Here is a 25,272-nt window from a genome sequence, read left to right on the forward strand (position 1 = left end):
TGACGAAAAGCGTCGAAAAACTTTACCAAAATGAGCTCCAAAGAAAAGGCAGCCAGGGCAGATGGTTGCACGGAAAGGAGAGTGAACAATTCCATCGCGGCCTTGGAAATAAATTTAAACACATTTAAAATGAGAAAGTTTCAAATCGTCAAGAACGTGTTTGTGGTCAGCTTAGGTTTTATGTTTCTATTCACCTCCCTCCAGTCCTTGTCCTACCATCAAAGCTGGCTTATAAGGGGAGCAGGTGTGGGAGTGATCGGTGTATCAGTGATATACGCAGCTCAGATCGTTTCTTGTATGTTTTTGACGCCAGTCGCAATCGCCCGTCTTGGCTGCAAATGGACTGTAGCAATTTCCATGTTTCGCTATATCGCTTATATGGTATCCAACATTTACTTCATCTGGAGCACATTCATCTCTGCTGCCATTATTCTCGGGCTCGGGACAGCGCCACTATGGTCCGCAAAGTGCACGTATCTGACACAGGCAGGAGTATGGTACGCAAAAATGACCGGTACAACAGAAGATGACACCATCAACCGATTCTTTGGAGTCTTCTTCATGATATTTCAAACGAGTAAGCGACATACCTTTTTTGTGGTCTCATTATATCATGCATTTAAGATTAAGAAATGCAGACTAAGGAGACAATCATTGTGCATCATCCTCCATTAAGCAAGGTTCATATTCTCAAAAATTATATACGGTATTATCTAAGAAGCGAAATGGTAAAGTATGTGTTCATCATGTAAAGGATGCGTGTGATAGTATGATTTAGAAAGTCCTTAAATGACCAAAATGTTCTTGCAAAGACTGCTTTTAGTTAGTTAAAGCATCTAGGAAACAATTATTTATTAAATATTGAATTGCTGATCGATTAATTGATTTATTGACTGATTGGCTGATTCCAGGTCAGATCTGGGCCAACTTGATTTTTTCCATGGTGTTGAGTCAGAGACCAGTGAACTCCACGCATGAAGAGTCGTCCGAAGATCTTCTAACGTGTGGAGCTAATTACGATCCAACAGTATTCGTTAATTACATCACAGCTGAAATACGAAATACGGATAAGGTATTACCAAAGATTATATGCTGAGTCTTCATGTTACAGTAACTTTTAGAATGAACTTAATGTGACAGATATCACTTTTATGTTATGACAGATGACTTCTTCCTTGTACATCACATGCTAGAACCATAGACCAGTGAACATCACGCTTATCGTGTCGTTTGAATGTGGGAACAATGTCTGTCCAACTAGCCATGTAAATAATACCCACATGGATGAACCAGCTATGAACAAAGTAATGTCAAAGAGTAAACATACATCTTCAAATATGAGTCTTCATTTTCAATATCTCTACCATTGCAATTTTATCATAGCTTTGATGTGACAGATATCACTGTTAAGTCAGTCCCAATGGCATCTGTTTACTTCTTTGTAATTCAAGTAACGGAACCAATAATCTGGTATGCCACTTACAATTGGTCAAGTAAGATTTCTAATAATACCTAATATGAAAATTTATGTAAGAGTTCACCAGGTGACACAGCGCGATCATTTTAATTGTTTCAGTCCCATCCACTATTTCAAGATTCAAGATTCGCTTTTTTACGTCAGAATGATATTTTAAATATTTATTTGCATGCGTGAGCAGCCTGGCTAATGCTATTGCATCCAAACTCATATGTTTTGCGCCGGCCTTCAACAGTAATTTTGTTCCAGATTATATACGACGCGAACAATTGGTTTCCTAGATCAATATCATTTATTAATTGAATCAAATATGTTTAACTTTAGATTTATACCGCCTGTGGTATTTACATCGCAAGCGCAGTCGTAGCCTTCCTGATTATCGCCACCTTTCTGGACCGGATCGTATTGGACAAGGACGATGAGAAGAAAGACAAGAAGATCTGCCCTCATCTGTTCGTGGAAACCTTTAAACACTGTTGGCAGAGCCATTACCAGAAGCCGATTGTACCCCTCACCATTTACAGCGGAATCGAACAGGCCTTTATAGCTGGAGATTTTACAGTGGTATATATAAGTCCAACATGTCAGTAAGATTACTGTTTAATTGGAAATGCTATTACTGCAAGATAGGCAGCTGAAATACCTATACTTACAATCCATGAATGAAAACATGTTTTCAGAATCGGAATATTGAAATGATTATCTCGCCAACCTGTTTCTTTCGCTTTCCTGGTTTTCCAGATAAATGTATTGTACTTCTATATCGTAACAATGTGAATAGCAATGCATTCTTAAATTGGTATTGGTTGATGCCATGAGGATATTAGTATAGGTTCCTGACGAATTCACTTTTCATCAAATGAAGGTACTAACTGCAAAATCCGAGATTTATTTTTCTACTGTGGCATTAATTACAAGGCGCCTAAAATGTAGCACGCGAGGGAAGAGACACTTTATAAATGCAATATCGTAGTTGGTCATAGAGTCCAGCTGCTCTAATTTTGACTATTTCCGCTTAAGTTTTGTAAAACAATATTTTGGTCAATTAATGTGTCTCAGGCATCTTACTAAGTAAGTTTCCTTCTGGATCGTTTTCAAGAAGTATATATCAAACTACCACTAACGTGCTATTTTCTAAAAGAACAAAACGTTAAGATGACTATCTATTAGTAATAGACAAGTCTCTAAAACACATTACGCACGGCCTTACCTGATTAAATACCAGATAATATATACAGGAATTTCTCAAGGTCAGATCTCACTTTTGATTAAAATTATTTGAAACCTACCACTGACATGGAGTTTTAATTAGGGCATACAAACAATCAATAACTATGTCCACGTGTCGAAGGTACCCCCTGAAACCTTTTCTGGGACACACACACACACACACACACACACATATATATATATATATATATATATATATATATATATATATATATATATATATATATATATATATATATATATATATATATATATATATATATATATATATATATATATGTATGTATATATACTCCTTAATACTACAGCTTGTTGCTTGTTATTGAATCATCATATGCCATCATACGCCATATCATTGCCTATTTCTGTTTAATGGGAGTTCTCGGCAGTAATATAAAATATTCTATATACATTTACACAGGTTACGAATTTGACCTTCACAATTATATTCAGTATGCCTGTAAAAAACGCTTGATTATAGATGATACTACTGACATTTTATATTATAAAATTGGCATGATTCCGGTCCAGAACGAATTGTTAATAAACGTTTTAAGAAAGTCATCTAGAAATTGGGCTACAATCATTTTGGCCTGTCTGGAGAAATGGGACACTGATATTATATAGCCGATCTGGAGAAATGGGACAGTAGGAACATATTAGTCCTTATTTGCGATAAGAGCTGTATTGGATTATCTATCGATTTCTTTGTCTTCGTGGTAACAGGCACATTTATTGTAGGGCAAATCAATTTGTCCTTAAATACCTTTTTAAGATAGTTATATAATGTGTGCTTGTGATGATGGCAGGATTATGTACCTATTTCAGCGCATTATAATCTGCCAATAATTAGACCTATATTACGTGGAAATAACTCCACTAAACAATTTAAAATTGCATTTGTCATCCACAATTTACTCAGTTAACTGCACTAAATACTTGCGCTGGTAAAGAGATTCGAGGAATGACAGTACAGAAAACGAATATTTTTTGCGAACATTACTGTAGTCTATATGATTGAATAGTTTTATAGCAATACTATCCCCCTAAAGTTAGAAATTTATCAAAGCTCGAGGAAAGCCAAAAGCTATAATAATATATGATATAAAATGGGCTTTATTTTCCATATTATCATATCAAAGAACATACTGTCTTCCTGTGGGTCCGTATTTGTACAATAAGCACTGTGCGTCCTAGAAGAATGTCGCAGGAGGCGAATGAAAGAAGGATCCTGGTAGTTGAGCAAACGGGAGACCAAAGAACAACTCTCCTATGCAACATGCTACTTTGACTTCTGCTTCTTGCTAGACGGGTAATATACATGGTCCAGGTCTCGATAAATCCGCTTGTCATGTTGAGACCTAGGATGTCTTCTTAATTTGCTTTCCCATCATTGTCTTTAACTTTGTCCTCGTATCGCCTTGATACCACCATTGTCCTTGCCGTTTATTCCTTTGTTCTCCTTCTGATTCACTAAATGCAGCAAAGAAGCTAGTAAACAGTGCAGAGAAACACTGAGAACATTTAACAATCGCCGGATGCCTGAGAATTTAAACAGGTACCGCATATTTCAGACTAAAGCTTGCTGCACAATGAACGAATCCAAAGACGATCATCTACTTTAAACTCTCGATCATTTGAAAAGTAAGAATGGAACATGATCCGAAAAATAAATGATAAGGCGAAAATCAGTTCTTTTCCAACAGCTAAAATTAAGCAATAAAAAAACTAAGCTCCAAATATAGCATTGCAAATATACTTGCTGTCATATTTTGTTTTCTAACAATTCGCTATAATCTACGTATTTAGCAGATTTTCGAAAGCTGAAAAGACAAAAAGAGAGGATACATTTGAAATTCAGTTGAAATAATTGAGAAAGTTATAATGTACAACTTGTACGTTAGGAACTTATAAAAGCCCATGATACATCCGCTGGGCCTGACGAAATACATACAGGGTTTTGAAACAACTACCAGTACCATCGTTAACAGCTCTTGTGAACATTTCCAGTGATTTATGGTACTTTAAGATGCTTGAACCTAAATAACAATCAAGCATTATGAACCGATTTGGGAGCATATAGGACATGCCCAGGTGAAAGTCCTACATATTAAATGGCCAAGACCTACCAGGGTGCTTTTTTTCACCGAGAAGCACTTTATAATAGATTGTTTCGATCACCAGTCTAAACGCGATCATTACTACAATGTTCAGCACACGAAGGGACTTTTTGACATATAAATATAAATTAAAGAATACAAATAGGTTAAAAGGTGGAGATTGCAAAAGGCAAAAAAAGACTAGAAAAATACATTTCTGAATTTTATTCTCCAATCTCTTTCATTCCTTTCTAGTCCTACGTCAGCTGTGCGTTGGGCGCCTGGAACGTGGGTTTCGTCATGATCTGTTATGGAGTGGTTGACGCCGCCTGCTCGTTTATTTTCGGTAGTCTGGTGCAGTACGTGGGACATATTCCATTTTTCGTCCTGGGTATGAAGCTCAGTCAATCTCATCAATGCAATGTCAGCCACAAACAAAATTATTATTCCCATAATGTCAGGTTATGTCCGTCTTTATATTCTCATAGCAAGTTTTAGAGCCTTGTCATTTTTCTTTCTTGCTCAGGCACTGTTACGAATTGAACTTTATAGCTTACCAGATCCATGAAGCCATGAAGCGCGAATTTGATCACACACTACAAAACGATATTTCAGGATTTGATTCTGGTAACTGGAAAAGACACTCGTGTGCCCTCTTTGATAAGACCGTTCTCAAATAGTAAAGAAATATTAATATAATTGTATAATCTCATAATTCCATTTATTCTTTATTTGTATCATTTATCGTTCACGGAGGATGTCAGATGGCTATGTTGATATGGCTACCAGACCCGGATGCTGTGTATATCTTTTACATCTTGGCAGCCCTATGGGGAATGGGCGACGCTGTAATCCAGACACAGATAAATGGTGAGGCTTTACAAATCCATATCATTTTGTTATCTAAAGGAACACTAATCTCATTTAAAAAATAATTAACAACTAAAATACTTTTAAGATTACGTCTTCTTCTTCTTCTTCTTCTTCTTGTTATTATTATTATTATTTTTATTATTATTATTGTTATTATTATTATTATTATTATTTCACTCAAAACAAGATCACTTTCTTTAAAGATAATAACTATTTTTTATATAGATAAATAATGATTAAACTTCTTCCTTCGATTTAGTTTTTTTTTATTATTACAAGCCATTTCAGTAGTCAATGTGTTGTCTAATTTTCCTGTTTGCACAGCCACCATAGAAGATATCTGTTGTAAAAAATTTCAGCATTCATGATATTGTTGAAGCAATAACTTTGTAACAAACATCATAAATCGTGAATTATGCCTGCAAATGCTTGCCTGTCTTGGCTTTCAGCACTATATGGCTTCTTGTTTACGAAGACTACCGAAGCTGCATTCGCCAATCATCGGCTGTGGGAATCGATCGCGTTTATCATTGCGTTTGGCTACATCGGTTATCTGCTTACCGGAACGAAGCTACACGTCTGTCTTGTATTCCTGTGAGTAGGGATGTTCTTCTATGGAGTCATTGAAGTCGCATACAGAAGGTATGAAATAAGTTCAGAATCCTTTATTACAATATCATTTCCACAGTGCCAAGTTAAGGAGCAATTGAACGCGGTATTCTTTAATTACGTATTCAGTTCATTCAGATCAAAATATTCTCTGCCTTTTCCGTCAAGTCGAGACAGAAACATGGGATATTATTAGCAGCCATTGAGAACTATATGATGAGCACGTAACACAATATGGTGGCGAAAGCAAACAGACGGAACATCCTCGGCATCTGCTTTAGTAACATATGTGGTACACTCCGACGGGGCTTCGCCAAATATGCATCAAATGTACGTGTACTTCAACAACTACTTCCGATGTTATTCTGTACTTGACGGCAATGAATGGGCAATTGTCAGATCGTTCAAAGCTTATACATGAAATAAAGCCTTGTGATTATTGTAAAAGAAAGAATATTGAAAGTAATATTTCCCTTGGTCAAACATAGTAGTCGTATTAATTTAATAGAAATGCCAAAAAGAAAGTGTATGAGTGGTCTAAAGCGCTCTTCGCTACGGATCGCTGCCATCTCAGATCTGTCTGCGTGGGTTCGAATCTCGGATTCGGCCAATGTGTATATACGAGAAAGCTTGCCATTAACTGTGTGTGTGGTTTAGAATTTTTTAACGTAACTTTAACAATTGTTCTCTCACATCGTTACGATGTCTGCAGTGTGACAGTTTATAGTGATGTCTTGCAATGGGGCATTATGCCGTAGAAATGTAGCATGATGTCCCACCCAGTCACATTATCCTGACACAAGGCCGACCAGTCCTAACACTAACCTCTTAATGCTGAGCGCCAAGCAAGGCATCTGTTGGTACCATTTTCGTAAGTCTTTGGCATGATTCGACCGGATATCGAACCCACGACCTCCCGCATCCGAGGAGGACGCTATAACCACTAGGCCACCGGAGCGGTCATCCACCAGTAATACTGGCAGCCATGTGTCTCCTATCGTGTGCTGAAAATGGTTTTAAACCTCACAACAACAACAGAAAGTAACAAAAATAGCTGGATATGAGCACAAATTGTTGTTCAATGCTTTTTTCACAAATTATAAGTCTTAGACATTTGGATGTGAGTTACCAATAGAGTCCATCATAAAATTTTGCAAACTGGAAAATGCAACCAACTTAATAACGAATATGTGCTTCGTCGTCTTATAATTAGGATTGTTCTCTACAGGGTCATACAGGTCGCCCAAGGGGCGGTCCACAAGAAAATTAACTATTGTGGGTTTCGATCTCAATAAACTGGGTTTGTACGATAATCACTGAGATATCCAAAGCACATCATTTCGAGTGGCATGTTAGATCTCAGAGCACAATATCACTGCAGGTTGAAAACATATATTTTAATAGATTGATAATTTAACGTTAAGTAAACATCAGAGTGCCTCTGTTGCCGTCATATTAATGCTTAAAATTTCCCTTCAATTTATTGTGTAAATTTTGATTATCATTAAAACAAAGAGACATGGGTGTATGAGGTAGTTTAAGCGGTCAGATTGTTTGTATATTCAGCGTAACCAATCAGGAGGAAATATATTTACCCCTTTTCCTCTAGGCGCCAAAATGTGGGTCAATTTGACCTTCTAGGTTTTCGACTAACGTTTTCTGGAATGTTTCAAGTTTGACAGTGCCACTTTGAAATCGAAGTTAGGCGTGTCCCTAATATTAAGTATAAAATGCCTAATTTAAAAATCACTACCATTACCGACAAGACATTTGGAATCACTGCAGTATAGCGATTTCACAAGCGCCTGTCCCCATAAATCTAATTAATTGTTCTCTAGCCCAAAACTAATGTGCTTTTCGTAGATCAACAAGTTGTCCCTTCTCAAAGTGCTTTATTTCGATCAGTAAATCTGTATCAGACTCTGACATAAAATTAAAGGAATTAGAATTAAAATACAAAATCTAATTGGTGTTGAGGAAGCTGGAACTTCAGAAAGAAGAAAGAGAAAAACAAATGCAGTTGCAATCGGAGAAAGAGAAAGAAAAAAATGAAATTGGATAAAGAAGACGAACAAATGTTATTACAAAAAGAACAAATAAAGTTACAATTTGAGAAAGAGGAGAGAGAGACAGGAATGAGAGAGAAACTCCCTCCCCAGATACAAATGCAGTTAGATAAGGAAGAAAAAAAGAAAGAAACACACAAATGCAGTTACAAAAAGAACAAATACAGTTACATAAAGAGCAAATGCATTTACAGGTGGAGAATGAGAAGCAAGATAGGGAATATCAATTTAGAATTTTTTTAGAAATGGAACTGACAAGTGAAGAGCACATTCATGCTTCAAATTTAAGTTTTGTTCTTGCAAAGAATATTAGATTAGTGCCCTCTTTCGGAGAAAAAGAAGTAGACAAATATTTTCCTTATTTTGAAAATTTGAAATGGCCGAAGGAGCATTAGACTCAATTTTTAGAATGATTACTCACTGGTAAAGCTAGTGATATTTACCTCTCACTGTCAGTTCAACAAAGTGGTGACTATAATACGGTCAAAGAATGCATCTTAAGGAGTTATGAGTTAGTCCCTGAAGCTTATCGACAAAAATTCAGAAACTATAGAATAAAAGCTGGGCAAACTCATGTTGAATTCTCTAGAACAAAAGAGCAGTTATTTGATAGATGGTGCTTAGCCAAGACAGTTGAACGAGATTATGAAAGTCTCAAACAACTTTTATTACTTGAAGAGTTCAAAAACTGTGTCCACAGTGACATTAAGTCTTATCTTGAGGAGCATCAGAATGAAACCTTGGAAAATATTGATGGAGCTGCTGATGAGTATTATAGTTCCTTGCGTAAATAAGACTTCAACTCAATAGTCATCTGGCAGAAAAGTATTTCAGCCTAATACAAGCCCTACAAAATGAAAAATCAGAATCAAGAAAGAGATATTCCAAATGCTCGTATTTCTAAGAGATCAACGTCACGGTCATGTATTGAAAGCAATACATTTGTTGGGTCTAATAAACCCCAGTCTGATTTTATTATGGAGAATTATGAACCATTCATATCGAAAGGTTATATATCATTCTTTGGTGATTCGGCCAATCCTATCCTTATTAAAATGTTGAGGGACACAGACGCTTCTCAGAGTCTTTTATTGTCAGGTACTTTGCCTTTTTCTGAGAAGTCTTCTTCTAATGAGAGTGTACTTATTCAGGGAGTAGAGTGCGGCTTTATTAATGTTCCTCTCCATTGTGCAAATTTATCATCAAACGTAATCTCAGGACCCATGATAGTCGGAACAGTCTCTGTTTTACCCGTTGAGGTCATTCATATATTCCTAGGCAACGACCTAGCTGCAGACAAGGTTGTGGTTAATCCACTTGTAGCTAACAAGCCTTGTGTGGGTCAGAACGTCGATCCTATTGAAAAAGAATCTGTGATTTAATTCCAGCTTGTGCAGTTACCAGAGCTATGGCAAAGAAGCTCTTTAGAATGATGTTGATGAGGAAAGTATTCCGTTAGCTGACACATATAATGGTCAGGCTTTTGGTGAGGTCACTTTCACTCCTTTTTTGGATCAATCAGAAGGTACTGATCACAGTGATCCTCTTTTAACGACTCATTCTCTTTATTCTAATCAGGGTCAGAAACGACAATCACTTGTCGTCGAACAGGAAAATGATCATGAGATCTGTTGTTTCAAAGGGCCATTAGTGAAAATGAAGATACTGAAGTTCCTGTCTGTTATTTCATTAAAAATGGTATTTATATGAGAAAATGAAGACCTCCCGAGGTACCTGCTGATGATGAATGGTTAGTGAACTATCAGATTGTAGTTCCAGGACCTTATATACAGGAAATACTTATTCTGGCCCATGAAACTCATTTGGCTGGTCATTTAGGGATTAATAAAACTTATCACAACATCTTGCCTCACTTCTATTGGCCAAAATTCAAAAGTGATGTTGGTAAATACTGTGGATCTTGTCATATCTGTCAAATGATAGGAAAACCCAATCAAACAAAAACTAAGGCTCATCTACAACCTATTCCTGCCTTTGACGAACCATTTAGAAGAATTATGGTAAATTGTGTTGGTCCCTTACCTAAGACCAAGTCAGGTAACCAATACCTGTAGACCATTATGTGTGCGTCAACAAGGTTTCCAGAGGCAATTCCCTTGAGGAATGTAAAATCTAAAATAATAGTAAAAGTTTTGATGAAGTCTTTTACTCACTTTGGCCTTCCCACATATGTCCAATCGGGTCAAGTGCCAATTTTAGGTCTGGAACTTTCTAGCCTATTATGCTTGAATTTGGCATTCAGTAGTTCACGTCAAAAGTGAAATTATGGTGTAACAATACAAACGGGTGGGATTTTGGATTTACAAAAGCACACTTTTGATGGTGATACAAATACAATCTTTAATAACGAACGACTTGAATGAGCAATTAATTACGATTAATATGTGCGTGTATATGATCCAATTTTAAGATCAATTAACATGCAACGCACGGACTTAATAATAGAAATACAAATAAATTACCTTACACAGTATAAGGACAAGGGGTGAATGATTCACAGTGATTTCACAATGAAAAGATTGATGTGTTTTACTCAATTAGCAAAACAAATGTACTATTTTACTCATATAGTAAAATGTATTCACTCAAATAGTGAAATTATGTAAACAAAAGGGACATATATAAATTATCTTTACAGTCCCAAAAACACACTGGGTTTTACAAACCCTGAAAATAAGCCCACGGCTGAAATATTGCATGTATGGAGTTAAACACTCTGTCACCAGCACACTAGGCTACCAGTCAAACTGGCCAATCAAGCCATCAGTATTCCAGGTTGGTCAATCAAGCAATAGCACGCACCAATCTCGGTCAGCAACGTCCGATCACCTGCTACTCGACCAGCAACACCGTTTATTCAGCTCTACGTCTGTTATGGTTCAGCTTCACAGCTGCTAGGGTCGACTTATGTGGTTAGCTCTGCAGCTGGTACCACGTCGACTCCGATCACTCCGTTAACTCGGATCACTCCGGTCACTTGGGTCAGCTGAAATAAAATCTAACACCGTGTACTATGCATGACACGGGCATATACGATAAAACGTAGTGACGTTATATACCGTAAATTATACAGATTGCATTATCGGCACAATAATTACAAAACAACAAACAGGTTCAGAAGTAAACCTAACCGTGCCCGACAAGAATCATACGGTACCAAATGTTTCTTTAAAAGGCAACTTTATATGTTGCAAATATAAATATCTTGCTAAGTCACACACAAGAATAGAAAATATCTGCATGATACTACGTAAGCCGAAGCTACATATAAAATATACAAAAATAAAGGTGGTACTACAATAGTTATAACTTAAGCATATGAAATTAATAATTCACATACCTCTACAGCTGAAGATGTGCAAGTCCTTAAAATAGACCGCTCACTGACAAGACGTTCCGTAATGTGAAGATCTAATCTTACGGTGAGGCATTTATACACAGACGAAGTCGTCATACATTGTCTGTGCGTTGGAAGCATTCGGATTTTCCCATTGAAAGCACGTCGCATGTGCCGCATAGGATGAACCGAACTCACTATTTCGAAATATTGTACAATATACATAAATCACCCTCGGGTATCGTTGTACACAAAAAAAACGAAACCTGAGTATATGTAATTAATAAATAAAAGGATTTATACAATTCCGTGACATATTGTTTGACAGAACTAAAATCGAAAGAACTTTTGAGTTTGGTAATAATGGAGTTTTGTCTCTCTTGCTCATTCTTCAAAAATATTTTCAGTTAAGATATTACGGCCCTTACAAAGTTACGAAGAAAACGAGTGAGTTAAATTATAATATTAGTGCTCCCGGGATCTAAATAAACTATAGTTGTATCAGTATACTGAAAGAGAAAGCCAGGTTAAACATGCAAATAATTTAGTTTTACCTGTCCCACTCAGTGAAGATTTAAGTGAAGGAATATCATCGGACTCTACTGATATTGGAGTGACATATCTTCGGAATTCAGATGTTATACAAAATCTGGACCAGAAACTTTCACATTTGCAAGAGAAAGAAATGAACTTAAACAGTTATTATTTGAAAATGAGCACTTATTTCCAGGTGATCCAACAAGAACAAGCAAATAGTTTCATGATGTTGAAATTGTAAATTCCAACCTGTGAAACAACACCCGTACATGATGAACCCTCTGAAACTGGAATACTTGAAAAAAGAAATTAATATTTGCTGGAGAATGATTTTATAGAGCCCAGTAAACGTGACTGGAGCTCACCATGCATACTTGTTCCAAAACCAGATAAAACTTCACGTATATGTACTGATTATAGAAAGATGAATAGTGTAACACAATAGATTCATTCCCATTACCAATAATCGATGACTATATATAAGATCGGGAATACCAATTATGTCAATAAATTTAATCTTCTGAAAAGATTTTGACAAATTCCACTAACGGAAAGAGCAAAGGAAAATTTCGGCATTCGTGACTCCAGATTGACTTTACCAATATAAAGTAATGCCGTTTGGAATGAAAGAGTCGCCAAGTACATTTCAGCGGCTCATGAATATGATTACCTCTGGTCAAGACAATAGGGATGCTCACATCGATGATATCATCATCCACAATGACATCTGGAAAGAACATTTAGCAACAATTCGGAAATTCTTTGAAGGATTCACTGATGCATGTTTGACAATTAATTTTTCTAAAAGTGAGTTATGCTGTGCTAGTGTAACTTTTCTAGGACACATCGTGGGACAAGGACAAGTTAAACCCATAGACGCTAAGTTCAGTGCTATCTCTGATTTCCATGTTCCTGTAAATAAAAGGCAACTGATGCGATGTTAGGTATGGACTGGATAATATCGAAAAAATTCACCTTTTTTATAATTGCTGAACCCCTGACAAATATACTGAGTAAGAAAATCTAGTTCCTTTGGACTGAAAAATGTCAGGAAGCATTTGACAAGTTAGAAGGCATACTTAAAAGCGCGCCAGTTCTTATAGCTCCAAATTTCAGCCAGTCTTTTAAATTGTTTCTTGATGCAAGTGATGTTGGGGTTGGAGCAGCTTTGATTCAAGAAAATGAAAATAGTACTGATCATCCAGTGTGCTATTTTTCTAAGAAATTAAATAAGCACTAACGAAATTATTTAACAATTGAGAAGGAATGTTTGACTTTGATATTGGCATTACAACATTTTGAAGTTTACCTTAGTTCAGCTCCTTCTTTAATTATTGTGTTTAGTGACCACAACCCCCTTACTTTCCTCGGCAAGATGAAAAATAAAAATCAAAGACTACTAAGGTGGAGTTTGTTGTTATAGGAATAAAATCTTGGCATCAGACAGATCATGGGTAAAGATAAATTAATAGAGACGCGCTTTCCCGTGTACAGCAATGTAATATTTCATGCACACTGTGTGTAATTTATATGATTTCTTTTTAATCTCATGTATAATTAGTATGAGGTAAATAGAAAGCTTTATCGTAAAAATATTATTTTCTTTATGAGGGAGGTGTTATGTATATTTGATTTAATTTGTTATCTGTATTAATTGTTTGTAAGTTTTAAAATCTTATTATTTTTTATTTCAGTATATGTCAAAATAATGAAGTTATGTTTATTAGGAATTCGATACTTTACCAGAAAATAGTTTGACCTTGACTGTTAACTTTAGTAAACACATAAGGCTAACCTGGTCTCTGACCTTAATTCAAAATTAGTAACAGCCACGTGATCAAGTTCTTTCTAATTTACTTTTATTGTGGGACTAATAACAGTGAGCTCGAGGCTGTATTGAATATGTGACCTTAGATTTGTAAATAGTTTTAGTGAAGTAAACAACTTTGATTCTCGAATTAAAATGATTGGTTTTTGTCAAGGACATACAGAGGCTACGTAATTTATTATATGTAAATATGATCACGTGACCCTTATCCGAGAAGTAAAATTCAAGTTTTAAACCATCGTTTTTGAGAAATAATCTTAGTTGGGCTTTTACACTGGAAAGTGTATATTGTGTCGTTTGGAGTTATTTCGAATCATTTGAATTCAAAAGGATTAATTCTGTTTTCCTGGAAATATACGAGTGCACATACGAAATTCTTGAACAAAGACATCCCTTATACAATTTTTTTCGGATTTCCAAAACCGGAGTTACAGATCTTGTTTCTATAAGGAACTGTAGACTTCAACTTAGTACAATACGTCATCGACTTCCATCTTGGATTCTTCATCGTGACTCGAACTTGAAATCATTAGAACATTTTATTATTAGGACTTCTAAAATTTTATTCGTGGATTATTCTTGGGTTATTTTTGGATTTGATTCTTCAAACCATACGTTCCTATTTTTTTGGGGGGAAGGATTACAGTATTTTTCAAGGAAAATAAATTATTTGTTATATTTTTTAAAGCTTGGTGTTTTCACTCTTTCTTGTTTTACTGTTTATTCGCACTTAAGCACGTAACATAAGAAGATAATGGTAATGTTAGAAACAAATTCTACATTGATCACACATCTGATACTGATAAAGATTCTGGCCCATAGGACTTGGAGTCTGTATGTGCCATCCGTGTAAAAGCAAGACGTTATACTGTGAATGAACCCTGACTTTGACTCCATTCCGTAGCTTTGATAAACTATCGCCCTGCGGTAAATCTACCAATCTCTTCTGGGCAAGTGCAGTCGTCTTGAGCCCTAGCTTTGGTTAACATTATAAATTGGTTAGGAAACTTCTTTGTGTTGGATGTTATTGTTTGCAACGTTTGTGCCCCGTAACAGCCTCCGAAACGTATCGATAAACTTATTTCCTTTTATTATAAATGTCTTTGGCAAAACATAGATTTTGCAAATTAAAAGCAGTCTCTTGTTTGATGTTTTACTCAGATTTATTTTGGTGCTTCAGTCTCACTGTTTTGTGTAACTTTAGAGCCTTTCGAAAAGCAGTGAAAATACTTAATATAATGTAATATGGGGTTTCAAAAATCGGGATCTTTGACCTTTTTCTTTAATGATGTAGATGTCGACAATTATACCTTTTAGATTGCTTTCCTTTTTCACAAGTAATGATACATAAAAATTATTATGACATACTGTGACAAGTATCCGAGAAATCAACGTGTTACATAATCATTTGATTCTTCTCCAGTAGACTCTAGAAACAAAAATGTCAACACTTTTGGATTAATTATTGCTGTTCATCAGAAACAAACAAGCAATGCTTATATGGGTTGGGCTGAGGATGCCTATGGGTATTTTATCTGCAATGCAGTTTGTTTCACTTTATGGTGTGCTGATTTTGATTGATACAGGTTAGCGGTGTATATTTTGTGTTTGGCGCATGTTAGAGGAACTCACTCAAACACTGGCTTGATTTGGTTGGACTGAGCCAGCTTGATATATGGGTGTGAGTGGGTGTAGTCTTAACAGTGATTATCAGATACCACCTTTTCTTTTGGGTAATCTACATTATAAAGCATATGCTTCCTTGCCAATTCAAGAACCTGAATAGACGTTAGAATGCTACAACTGAACCTATTAAATGTTTTGTACAATGACCATCTTCTGTTAAATTTGTCCCATTTATAGTTTATGTAAGAACTATGTTGGTTCCATATTAAACGTAAAAGCAAAGATGGGTTCTAATTCAATCTTGAATCTAGTACAATGCACATGACAAACTGGTGAGATGGAGTAGGAGATGGACCAGTATCCACCACATATGGTCAAACGCCAAGTGCTAGAGGATGAAAACGAGTACAGCAATGAGACGGAGAATATATGCTCGGCAGATTTAAGAGGGAGACGAGATCGGGGTACTCAGGAAAGTACTGCAGCGGAAAAACGACTGTTAGGAGACAGAAAACGAAGAGTAAAATAGCCTTTGGGTTCAAACACAACAGCATGGATACAGTTTGATGAGGACGCAGACCAACTAATGGAAGCAACATTGACAGGAAGCCTTGATAGGTAGACGCAATGCCCATCATTGTCTACAGTATTGGAAAATATCGATTTGGGAACAAAGAAAACATTGCCAAAAGAAAACCGTAGGCTCCGGAAGATGGCAAATATAAATGCAGAGCTATTTGGCTGAGAAGAAGGTATCCTAGTGCATATTTGAAGATACTAAGAGGAGCAGAGGACATAAGAAAGAACAGAAAGAAGCGTATGCAGAAGAAAGTTCACATCACTGTCAATCCGTTTGGCTTTGCCAAACAGCTGCTAGGAGACAAAGGATCAGGGAGACTTGAATGTCATATGAAAGAGTTGAGACACTTGAGGAAAGCCCACATTCGTGCAGATGGAGATAGAGACCGTTGGGAGCAGCTCAGACTTACCAACCCATATAAACAGAGGAGTTCAAAGTGACTAAGGCCAGGCAGATGATGATATTGAACGACACTGCAGATGAAAAGGCGAGAGTGGCAGCAGGGGAGGTATGGACAGGGAGGAAGTGGGTGGCAGCATAAGCAGGTGAAGAGGCAGAATCCAGACGGAGACAAAGCGATATGGAAGGCAAAGTAGCAACAGGAAAGCTGGGACTAGAACGTCTGAAAAGTCATACATGACATACATGACAGGCAACATGCATCAAGGAGAAGCGTGCCATGGTCCATACAGAAGCACGTCTTGCAGAAGAGGAAGACAGTCAAGTCAAATCTGTCAGAATGAGAATGTATGGGCATTGTCAACGCTGGGTAAGTGTGAGGTCGAGGAAACTATATTGGACTAACACCGGAAGAGATGATACTCATAAAATCAGCTTTCTCTTACGCTCAGTGTATGATGTTATCCTTTCACCAACAAACCTAAATATATTGTGGGCTAACTGAAGACCCAAACTGTAAACTTTGTGTGGAACTTGCAAATTTAGAGCACGTGCTGCAATGTATCTCTAATGGACGGTCGTTATCGTTGGCGCCATGACCAAGTACTCGCTGAGATGGTATGCCAGTATGGATATAGCAAGGGCAAAAGAAACAGCAACTGCAAAGTCGTACCAACATCATCAATTTAGTGCAAGGCATTGAGACACAAAACAAACGACTGAAGCAAGATAATATTTTTTTACAACAGCACATTATTGAGAAATGCAGTCAGATATAAAAAGACAGAGACATCTGTAACACCAACTTCAGGCGTGATGTTGTACTGTGGTCAAGAGCTACTAAACAAGTGATTTTGTTAGAAATGACAGTGTCATGGGAAGCTGGAATGTACAAGGTCCATGAGAGGAAATAGGCCAACATAATGGATGCAAGGCCTGGAATCTACCAGCAGAAATAGTATGCCGTAGCTTTGCAACACAGATCTTTTGGAGTGCCATGGGAGCTATGGAGATACAGCAGGTAGCAGTTAGACGTTAGTCACCAATGTTAGGTAAACCTGTCAAGGAAGCCTTAAATTAGATTTGGCGGAAGAGAGAGGAGCGATGTAAAAACTAATCGGTTCCGGGCTGAGTCTAATCATCTTAGTCAGTGCACCGCTGGGGAGTGTTGTGGGTCAGCACCGAAATCCCAACCTGATGATGGAATCGATTGCAATGCAAAACGACACTCTCCAGGGGTCCTGCAACTGTCCGTTTGAATTGAGACAAATTTGGCCTGTCCTTGCTAAATCAGCATTTATATATCTGCTGCGTTGCATATAAAACCATTAAATTATTGAATGCATCAGTCTGAATGGTGTCTATAATTTCAAACATGCTATCCAGTTCTTTTATAATATATATATATATTAGTCCTTCTGGCAGCATGAATATGTTTTATAATGTTAGGACGTGAATTAGAAAGAAAATATTTGTATAAATAATGTGCTTAGAAGATATACTACACACAAACACATACACACACATCTTTTTGTATCATCAAAGAATCGTATTCATATGAATAAGCGAGAGTATTGTCACAGACGACTGAGCGTTAGTATTTACATGACCAGAAAGTAAAGATGAAGTAATTTGCATCTTCAAAATCATGGAAAATGTAAATTCTGCAATAACTTATCGAGTTATCAATGTTTTCTTGAACACCTACATGGATTGGAACAGCGGTACGACTTTATAATCTGTAACAAAAAAAAAAAATACTACATGGACACAACATGTTTAAACATTAAGTAAACAATAATAGAGCATTTTAATAACGCTATCGGGAGTATCCCTTTGTTCAAACATTAGCACACTTGTCTTAATTTGCTCATGAAATAAGTATGATTCTACAACATAATGCACTGACTCGTACTTTTGATAATTAATAGATCGGCTGCTGATAAAACTGATGACGATCTTCAAGCAAGAAGTCAGACAGATGAAAATTATTCCATAATGAATGGTAACCGTGATTTAACCTATGACGACCTTCAAGCAAGAGGACAGACAGATGAAAATTATTCTAGGATAAATGGTAACCGTGATAAAACCTATGACGATCTTCAAGCAAGTGGTCAGACAGATGAAAATTATTCTAGGATAAATGGTCACCGTGATATAACTTATGAAGATCTTCAAGCGAGAGGCCGGACAGATAAAAATTATTCTAAGATAAATGGTAAGCGTAAACGAGCCAACAGTAAAGGCGTACTTATTCTGTACAAGTAAATATTACTGAGGTTGAGGGAAGAAATGAGTATGCATTATTAACTTGCAGTCTTCTATGCTATGTTTCCTTAAACACGGAAACTAACTTACTATATTTTCTGAATGAAATGCTATAACCGTTTACTTCGACAACGACTGCGACTGCGACAGCGAAGAGAACACCACAATGACACAACCTCCACATTGTCGTGAACAGTCGTGCTTCACTCAAATCCTCCGTCATTTAAATCTACGGTTTGGCTGAATTAGTGAAATAAAGCTAAAATAATATCTTCAGCGAGGTCCATTTCCTTAAACATAAGCCATGTGACATCTGTTCGGGTTATTATACTGTCTTTATTTATTTGTGCCACTAATTTTGGAATACTTCGTGCAATACATTGCGAATCTGGTTACTTTGATGCGTCATAGATAGACACGGATAATTAAAATAAGAGAAAAATATGAAACCCGTGTTAATTGATACCTATGATAGAAAAATAATTTTAAAAACTATCTGGCGACTTGAATTTAAAACGATGAATTCAAATGGACTATATAGAATTTTGCTAATGTTAGTCAATGAGTGTTTTGTGAAGAACGACGAAAACAATGATGACTGTTTCTGTTGTTACTGTTTCAGACACATCAACAACGATATCAAGAGCTACTAAAACTAATGTTACTTCTAATTCTTCCATTTCTATTTTTAAAACTATGTCGATATTCACAAAAATATTTTAATACTATCATTACTTCAGTTTTACAGGTACCAATATTGTTAATACTAACGCTATTGCAGCTACTACAACCACCACAATTATTGCTACTGCAGCGATTGCAACAACCGCTGCCACCACCACCACCTCAACTACTATTGTTTCTTCAACAACGATTGCTGCTTACAAGAACAGTCATGTGATAGTAGGAATAGTGCTAATAATAGTAGTAACAAAGTAAACATAATAGTAGTAGCAGTCGCACAGCATGAGTGGTAGTTGTCTTAAATTTTTCTCAAAGTTAAACTAACAATACCTGAATCAAAATCCAGTTATAAAGTTGTGCGGAAGAATCAACGTATTTTAGGATTAATACAGCTGGTAAAAATTTGTAGAAGCAGGTAGACATCATAAGATTTCGACTGTGCAGAGTCTTTGTTCTAACTGTAATTTTATTTTATAAGGTACTGAAGACATTCCATTAGAGAGCCAACCAAACACAGAACGAACCCCTGAAAAGCAGTGCATTGCCATTGGACATTATCTTCAGTTTTATGAAACACTTATGGAGGCCAATTTAAGCAGTTGGAAATTGAATATTTTACATAGTTTTGAGGTAAATTGCAGCATAGCTTTTATAACATCCTATTCTCGTCACATAACGCGTTAGGATCCATCAACAGTGTCCAAAATTTGAACTGCTTGTTCTATCTCATACATTTTCCACCAATCAAATGTTGATTCTTTACTTGCACATGAAGCATGCTTATAACAACCATCATTACCAAACCGGGGGAAAATCACATTAAAAACAATTTTAGAATCGTCGGTACAAAATAAAGTAGCAACACTCTATCCGTCCTCAGAACCTCCAAAGCGTATTACAGTGAACATAAAGAGATATCAAAGGACACCCGAGGAAGACACATGCAGTGAAAAAACATTTTCGGATGGACCGATGGATAAGATGGGTAAAGATATGCATGAATGTAGAGGGTAGGAAGTTTAATGTGCATAGAAGTAGGTAGGAAGGCGCTATAAAAGCAAACAAATGAGCAGGCATATAAATTGGATAAAATCTATATATCTCAATGGTCCCGCACGATATGTATTTTGGAATTATAATTGTGTGGAGAAGGAAATTTTTACGTGACAGTTAATAGTTTATTTTTAGTTATAAATTAGTTAATTATTCACACATTTACATTTCTCTATTTAGTAGAATGTATGTGATAAATATGTTTATGAATCTGTACTGGAAGACAAAATGTGATCTTGATTTTTGTAAGGGACAAAAGACCTTGATAATTCACGAATAGTTGCAAACCAATTTTTAAAAAAAACAACATTCAAATGGTAAGAAATAAAACAATTTAAAAACCCATCCAAATGGTATGTAATAATGGTCTCACTCTGTATAATCCAGCAAACAAAGAATGCTTTTATCTTTCCGTATACGTGACCGTCGGTCTGTTCTATAACGCTTTTAAAAGCTATGCCAAATTTGAGGTCCATTTAAAAAAAAATTATAAGATGTTTTAGAAATGGATGTAAAGGAGTTTGATAAGTAACATATTCCACATGAATAATCATCTTAAGCCAAATTCGAATGCCGACATCTGATTATAATCACGCTTTAGTCGAATGCCGATATCTGATTACAATCACGCCTTATTCGAATGCCGAGATCTGATTATAATCACGCTTTATTATTCGAATGCCGACATCGTATTATAATCATGCTTTATTAGTTTTACAGAATAATTGACATTAAATTATTTAGATGTCGACATTTGATTAGGAGCAAGCACGCTTTATTTGAATGCCGACATCTGATTATGATCAATCTTTATTCGTTTTACAGATTAACGAACAATGAATCAATCATATTGCCAAGATCGCTTTTAAAACATAGCGCCCCCTTCAAACATTAGAAAACCAAACTGAGGTAACATTAACATATTATTTACTGTTTGGAACAAGAACGAATTTAAAGACACATTATTTTGCTTTGCAAGCGTCATTAAGATACTGATGACTGGACTTCGTGGAAAGGATGATCTCTAGCGTTTGGTTTATTTGATTATAATAGAGTTAACCAGTCTCACTCATCAGCGATGCGGATATTAACACTGTTCTTATTTTCCGCCAATCGCATTTAACAATGATGGTTCCGGTCAGTTGTAACAATTTAGACTCATTTTCCTTTCACATATTCAAATATATAACTTTCGTATACAGAAATCATATAATTTGCCTTTTAGGATTATTTGACAAGGTGGAATCGAGACCAAACCTCCCGTCAATACGACTATCCAATCTTTATTTCAGGTTAAATATAACGTGTGTGTGTGTGTGTGTGTGATTTGAATTTTTCACGTAGCTTTAAAAAAGTATCAGTCATATCACTACGATGTTTGTAGTGTGGCAGGTTATAGCAATGCCTAGCATTGAGTCATCTTGCCGCAGACATGCAGCACGATGTTCCACCCAGCCACATTATCCTGACACAAGACCGACCAGTCCTAACACTAACATCTTAATGCTATGTGCCAAGCGAGGCAGCTATTTGTAAAAATTTTATGATAATTATTTTGCAAATTATATTGGGTCATACATACTTAAGTGAATGTATATATCAGATCAATAACGTTTTTTCAGAAAATGAGTGATAAGATTTTAGAAAATTCATTCACGTATATTATTTTTGTTAAAATTGTTTGAAGCCTGTATGAAAGAAAACATTATTTTGCTAAAGATCTTATGAAAAGACATATATCAACATGTTAGAATTTTTATATTCGGTTATTTGATCCATAGTTTGTTACAGTTTATTAGTTTATACCTGAAAACAAATAACACGATGTTGGGCACACGTTTTAGCAATAATCTGTATCTCTCTCTCTGCTTGTGTATATGTGTGCAATCAAATGTCAAACCTGTGTATAAAACTTTTCTTAGTGAGGAAAATGAAATAGTGGTAATATATCGTGGGTTTGTATCATACACGTAGAAACGCACTGGTTTATGTAAGAAACAAATAACAAAGCGGTGGCACAAAGATGATGGTGCTTATAGAATGATTTGTTTATTTTAATTTTAATTTTAATGTTAAGTTAGATGAATTTAAAATTATTGTTCTAACTTCAAACAGATGAACCATTATCCAAGGATGGTACAGGTGCTATGGACATATATCACGTGAGCTATTACATTATTCCACACATTTATTTTGTCAATGCGATTATCAGGAATGTGTTCTATTCCCAAAATTATCATCCATGTCAAACAGTAACTATAAAAAAATTAATGAAAAAGAAAGGAAAAGCGTGAACAATTTATGACGGACATTTGAATAAAGGAAACCACGATACGCTTAGGATATTACACAACATTAAGACAAACAGACATTAACAAAGACAAAGAAAATTGAAAGGTAGACGGTCATAACATTGCAATATAAGGAAATAAGATTAATGACAGAGACATTAATAAATGCTTGCTTATATACAAGTTTGCGATAGGTACATTGTTCGGTACCTGCATATATGAAAGATAAAACAATAAAATGTATACGTTGAAGGAAATTTTAAAACTGAAATAAAAAGACTGTTCATTTAAAAGACCTGAATTTTTTATGAAGGAGTTAATAATGATGCTACATTTAACCTAGTCTAACATAATTAATTTTTACGTAAATAATGAAGATTTGATAATATCCAAGCCATTTTGGTATATTTGGTTTTAATAGTATGTTGTTGAAATGAATTTTTATCTTGCCTTAATACAAACGCAGAATACGATATGTACTTCTATAAATACACACTGCTATAACTACGGTCAAATTAGACAGAAGAAAATCTGGCAAATCAACCGGGACATCTCTCATGGGAGCAGTTCCTTCGTCTCTCGAGACTAAAGGATGCCAACCTAACCTAAAACATTAGTGGCTGGTTTGCAATGACGACACGCGTAGCAACAAACCGAGACTTAGTCAAGAGAAGTTTATGTTGTTGTATTAGGGTTTAACACCATTTTTCAGCACATGATAGGCTATACATGGCGGCCAATATTAAAGGTGGAGGATGAACCCGGGAACACCCCGGTTAAAACCACCGACCCACGAGAAGCTACTGGCAAGCTTTCGCTGAATCCGAGACTCGAACCCACGCAGACAGAGGTAAGATGGCAGTGATCCGTAACGGAGAGTGCGTTAGACCACTCGGCCTCTCGGGGCCCCGTCAAGAGAAGTTTAGATAACCTAGCTCGTCGTTAAAGTTAAGAGTATGTTCTGGAAATGGTTTGGAATAAATTTTACCGTAAAATGCATGCTCAATCTGCACATTTTGTTCTATCAAAAAAAATGAGAACTTGACACTTTGAAGATTTTGTGCCTAATTGACCCTTAACCTTAATTTAACTTCGAGCGTGACCTAACAATATTTGCTAAATTTCTAGCTTGGCGAGAAAGGAAGAGTCTGCCTGGTAACAGCAACATCGGTTATGACTTCAAACTTCTGGAATAACGTTCAAGATAATAATATTACGACCATCGTGGACCTTGATGTGGAGGTAAATGTTTGACGTTTCATAAAATGTTAATACTGTTTAAAGACAACTCTTTCTTAGTTTTGTTTATACTACGACAATTACCAACAATTATGTGTGCTATTTGCACTGTACATATATATACGAGGTGATATTTTAACATAATTTATTAATTCCTAAAGACAGACAGCAGTTTATGTAAAAAACTGAACTAGTTATTTCAGTCTTAAAGACACAAACATGTATCTATATTTTTTCGTCTTTTTGTGTTGTTGTGTGAATGGAACAAATTCATATCTTTTGAAGATTCGATAAAGTCCCATGCGAAGATCTATTAACCGTTACTTGTTTCCTATAATCTTTCTGGGGTTAGAAAGTTGTCCACTTACATTAATCTCTACATTATTTCAGGGAGATGTGGATCTGAATAAGAGTACCAACATTTCGTTCATACATGTTCAAGTTCAAGGAGTTAATGAGAAATACTTGTCGGGAATACGTGTTGTGAAACTTCAGTTAATATCTGGTAGGAAAGCATGTACCCAACTTTATTGATCCATTCCTTGCATTGTTGTATTGCTGTACGTCTGAAATATTTTTTATATATTCAACAAAAGTTTACACACAATGAATACAGACTAGTAAACAATGTCGTTTGGAAATTAACGCAGTTCTTGAAACCTTCCTTGTGAAATATACTTTACATCATATGAAATATCATAACAAATCATCTCAAGCACTGGAAGTTACCAAAACACATTGCATATCTTTCATTTTTTTTGACTTGCCTGTGGGCAAGTTACTTGGAAACATGAGGTTCCCCGAGCCGGACTTGAGCTTGTCCCGGGAGTTGGGCAAGTTGAAATGTAAATCCCCACATTAGCCCATCTAGTCTGTGGGACCCACCATCCATCGAATGCTTTTAATGAAAATTAAATATTCTACAACATCCTACTAACATGCACGGTATTGAAGCTTCTTTATAAATTACAAATATAGTAGTGACCTACTAAGGTGACTTATCTTTAAAGTTGTGCAAATATTAGAGTGGCATGGCACAAGGTATGGCCAAT

At 36.0% G+C, this 25,272-nt stretch overlaps 1 protein-coding gene and 1 long non-coding RNA gene across 2 annotated transcripts; both read left to right on the forward strand.

The window, feature by feature from the left end:
• Positions 1 to 21,530, forward strand: LOC149782663 (N-acetylglucosamine transporter UNC93A-like). The gene is made up of 8 exons (XM_089935162.1): positions 1 to 577; positions 912 to 1,072; positions 1,802 to 2,041; positions 5,062 to 5,229; positions 16,478 to 16,719; positions 18,614 to 18,903; positions 20,116 to 20,267; positions 21,516 to 21,530. Exons 1-8 carry the CDS (start codon positions 31 to 33, stop codon positions 21,528 to 21,530), a joined length of 1,815 nt encoding a protein of 604 aa, XP_089791288.1. The 5' UTR covers positions 1 to 30.
• On the forward strand, positions 20,128 to 24,754 carry LOC149782664 (uncharacterized). Its single transcript, XR_016414646.1, has 4 exons — positions 20,128 to 20,267; positions 22,806 to 22,852; positions 24,110 to 24,223; positions 24,611 to 24,754. It is a non-coding gene; the product is annotated as an uncharacterized LOC149782664 (long non-coding RNA).
• Positions 24,755 to 25,272: the final 518 nt, after the last annotated feature.

The sequence above is a fragment of the Sinohyriopsis cumingii genome, chromosome 15 (genome assembly GCF_028554795.1).
Source record: "Sinohyriopsis cumingii isolate HCF-2022 chromosome 15, ASM2855479v2, whole genome shotgun sequence".
Classification (NCBI taxonomy): domain Eukaryota; kingdom Metazoa; phylum Mollusca; class Bivalvia; order Unionida; family Unionidae; genus Sinohyriopsis; species Sinohyriopsis cumingii.

What these genes read in the sequence shown, in the direction of transcription:
- LOC149782663 (XM_089935162.1), top strand. Translation starts at nt 31, where the DNA reads ATGAGCTCCAAAGAAAAGGCAGCCAGGGCAGATGGTTGCACGGAAAGG. An exon ending in TAGCTGGAGATTTTACAGTG is followed by an intron (nt 2,042 to 5,061) that starts GTATATATAAGT and finishes ATTCCTTTCTAG; the next exon opens with TCCTACGTCAGCTGTGCGTT. An exon ending in TATAAACAGAGGAGTTCAAA is followed by an intron (nt 16,720 to 18,613) that starts GTGACTAAGGCC and finishes GATAATTAATAG; the next exon opens with ATCGGCTGCTGATAAAACTG.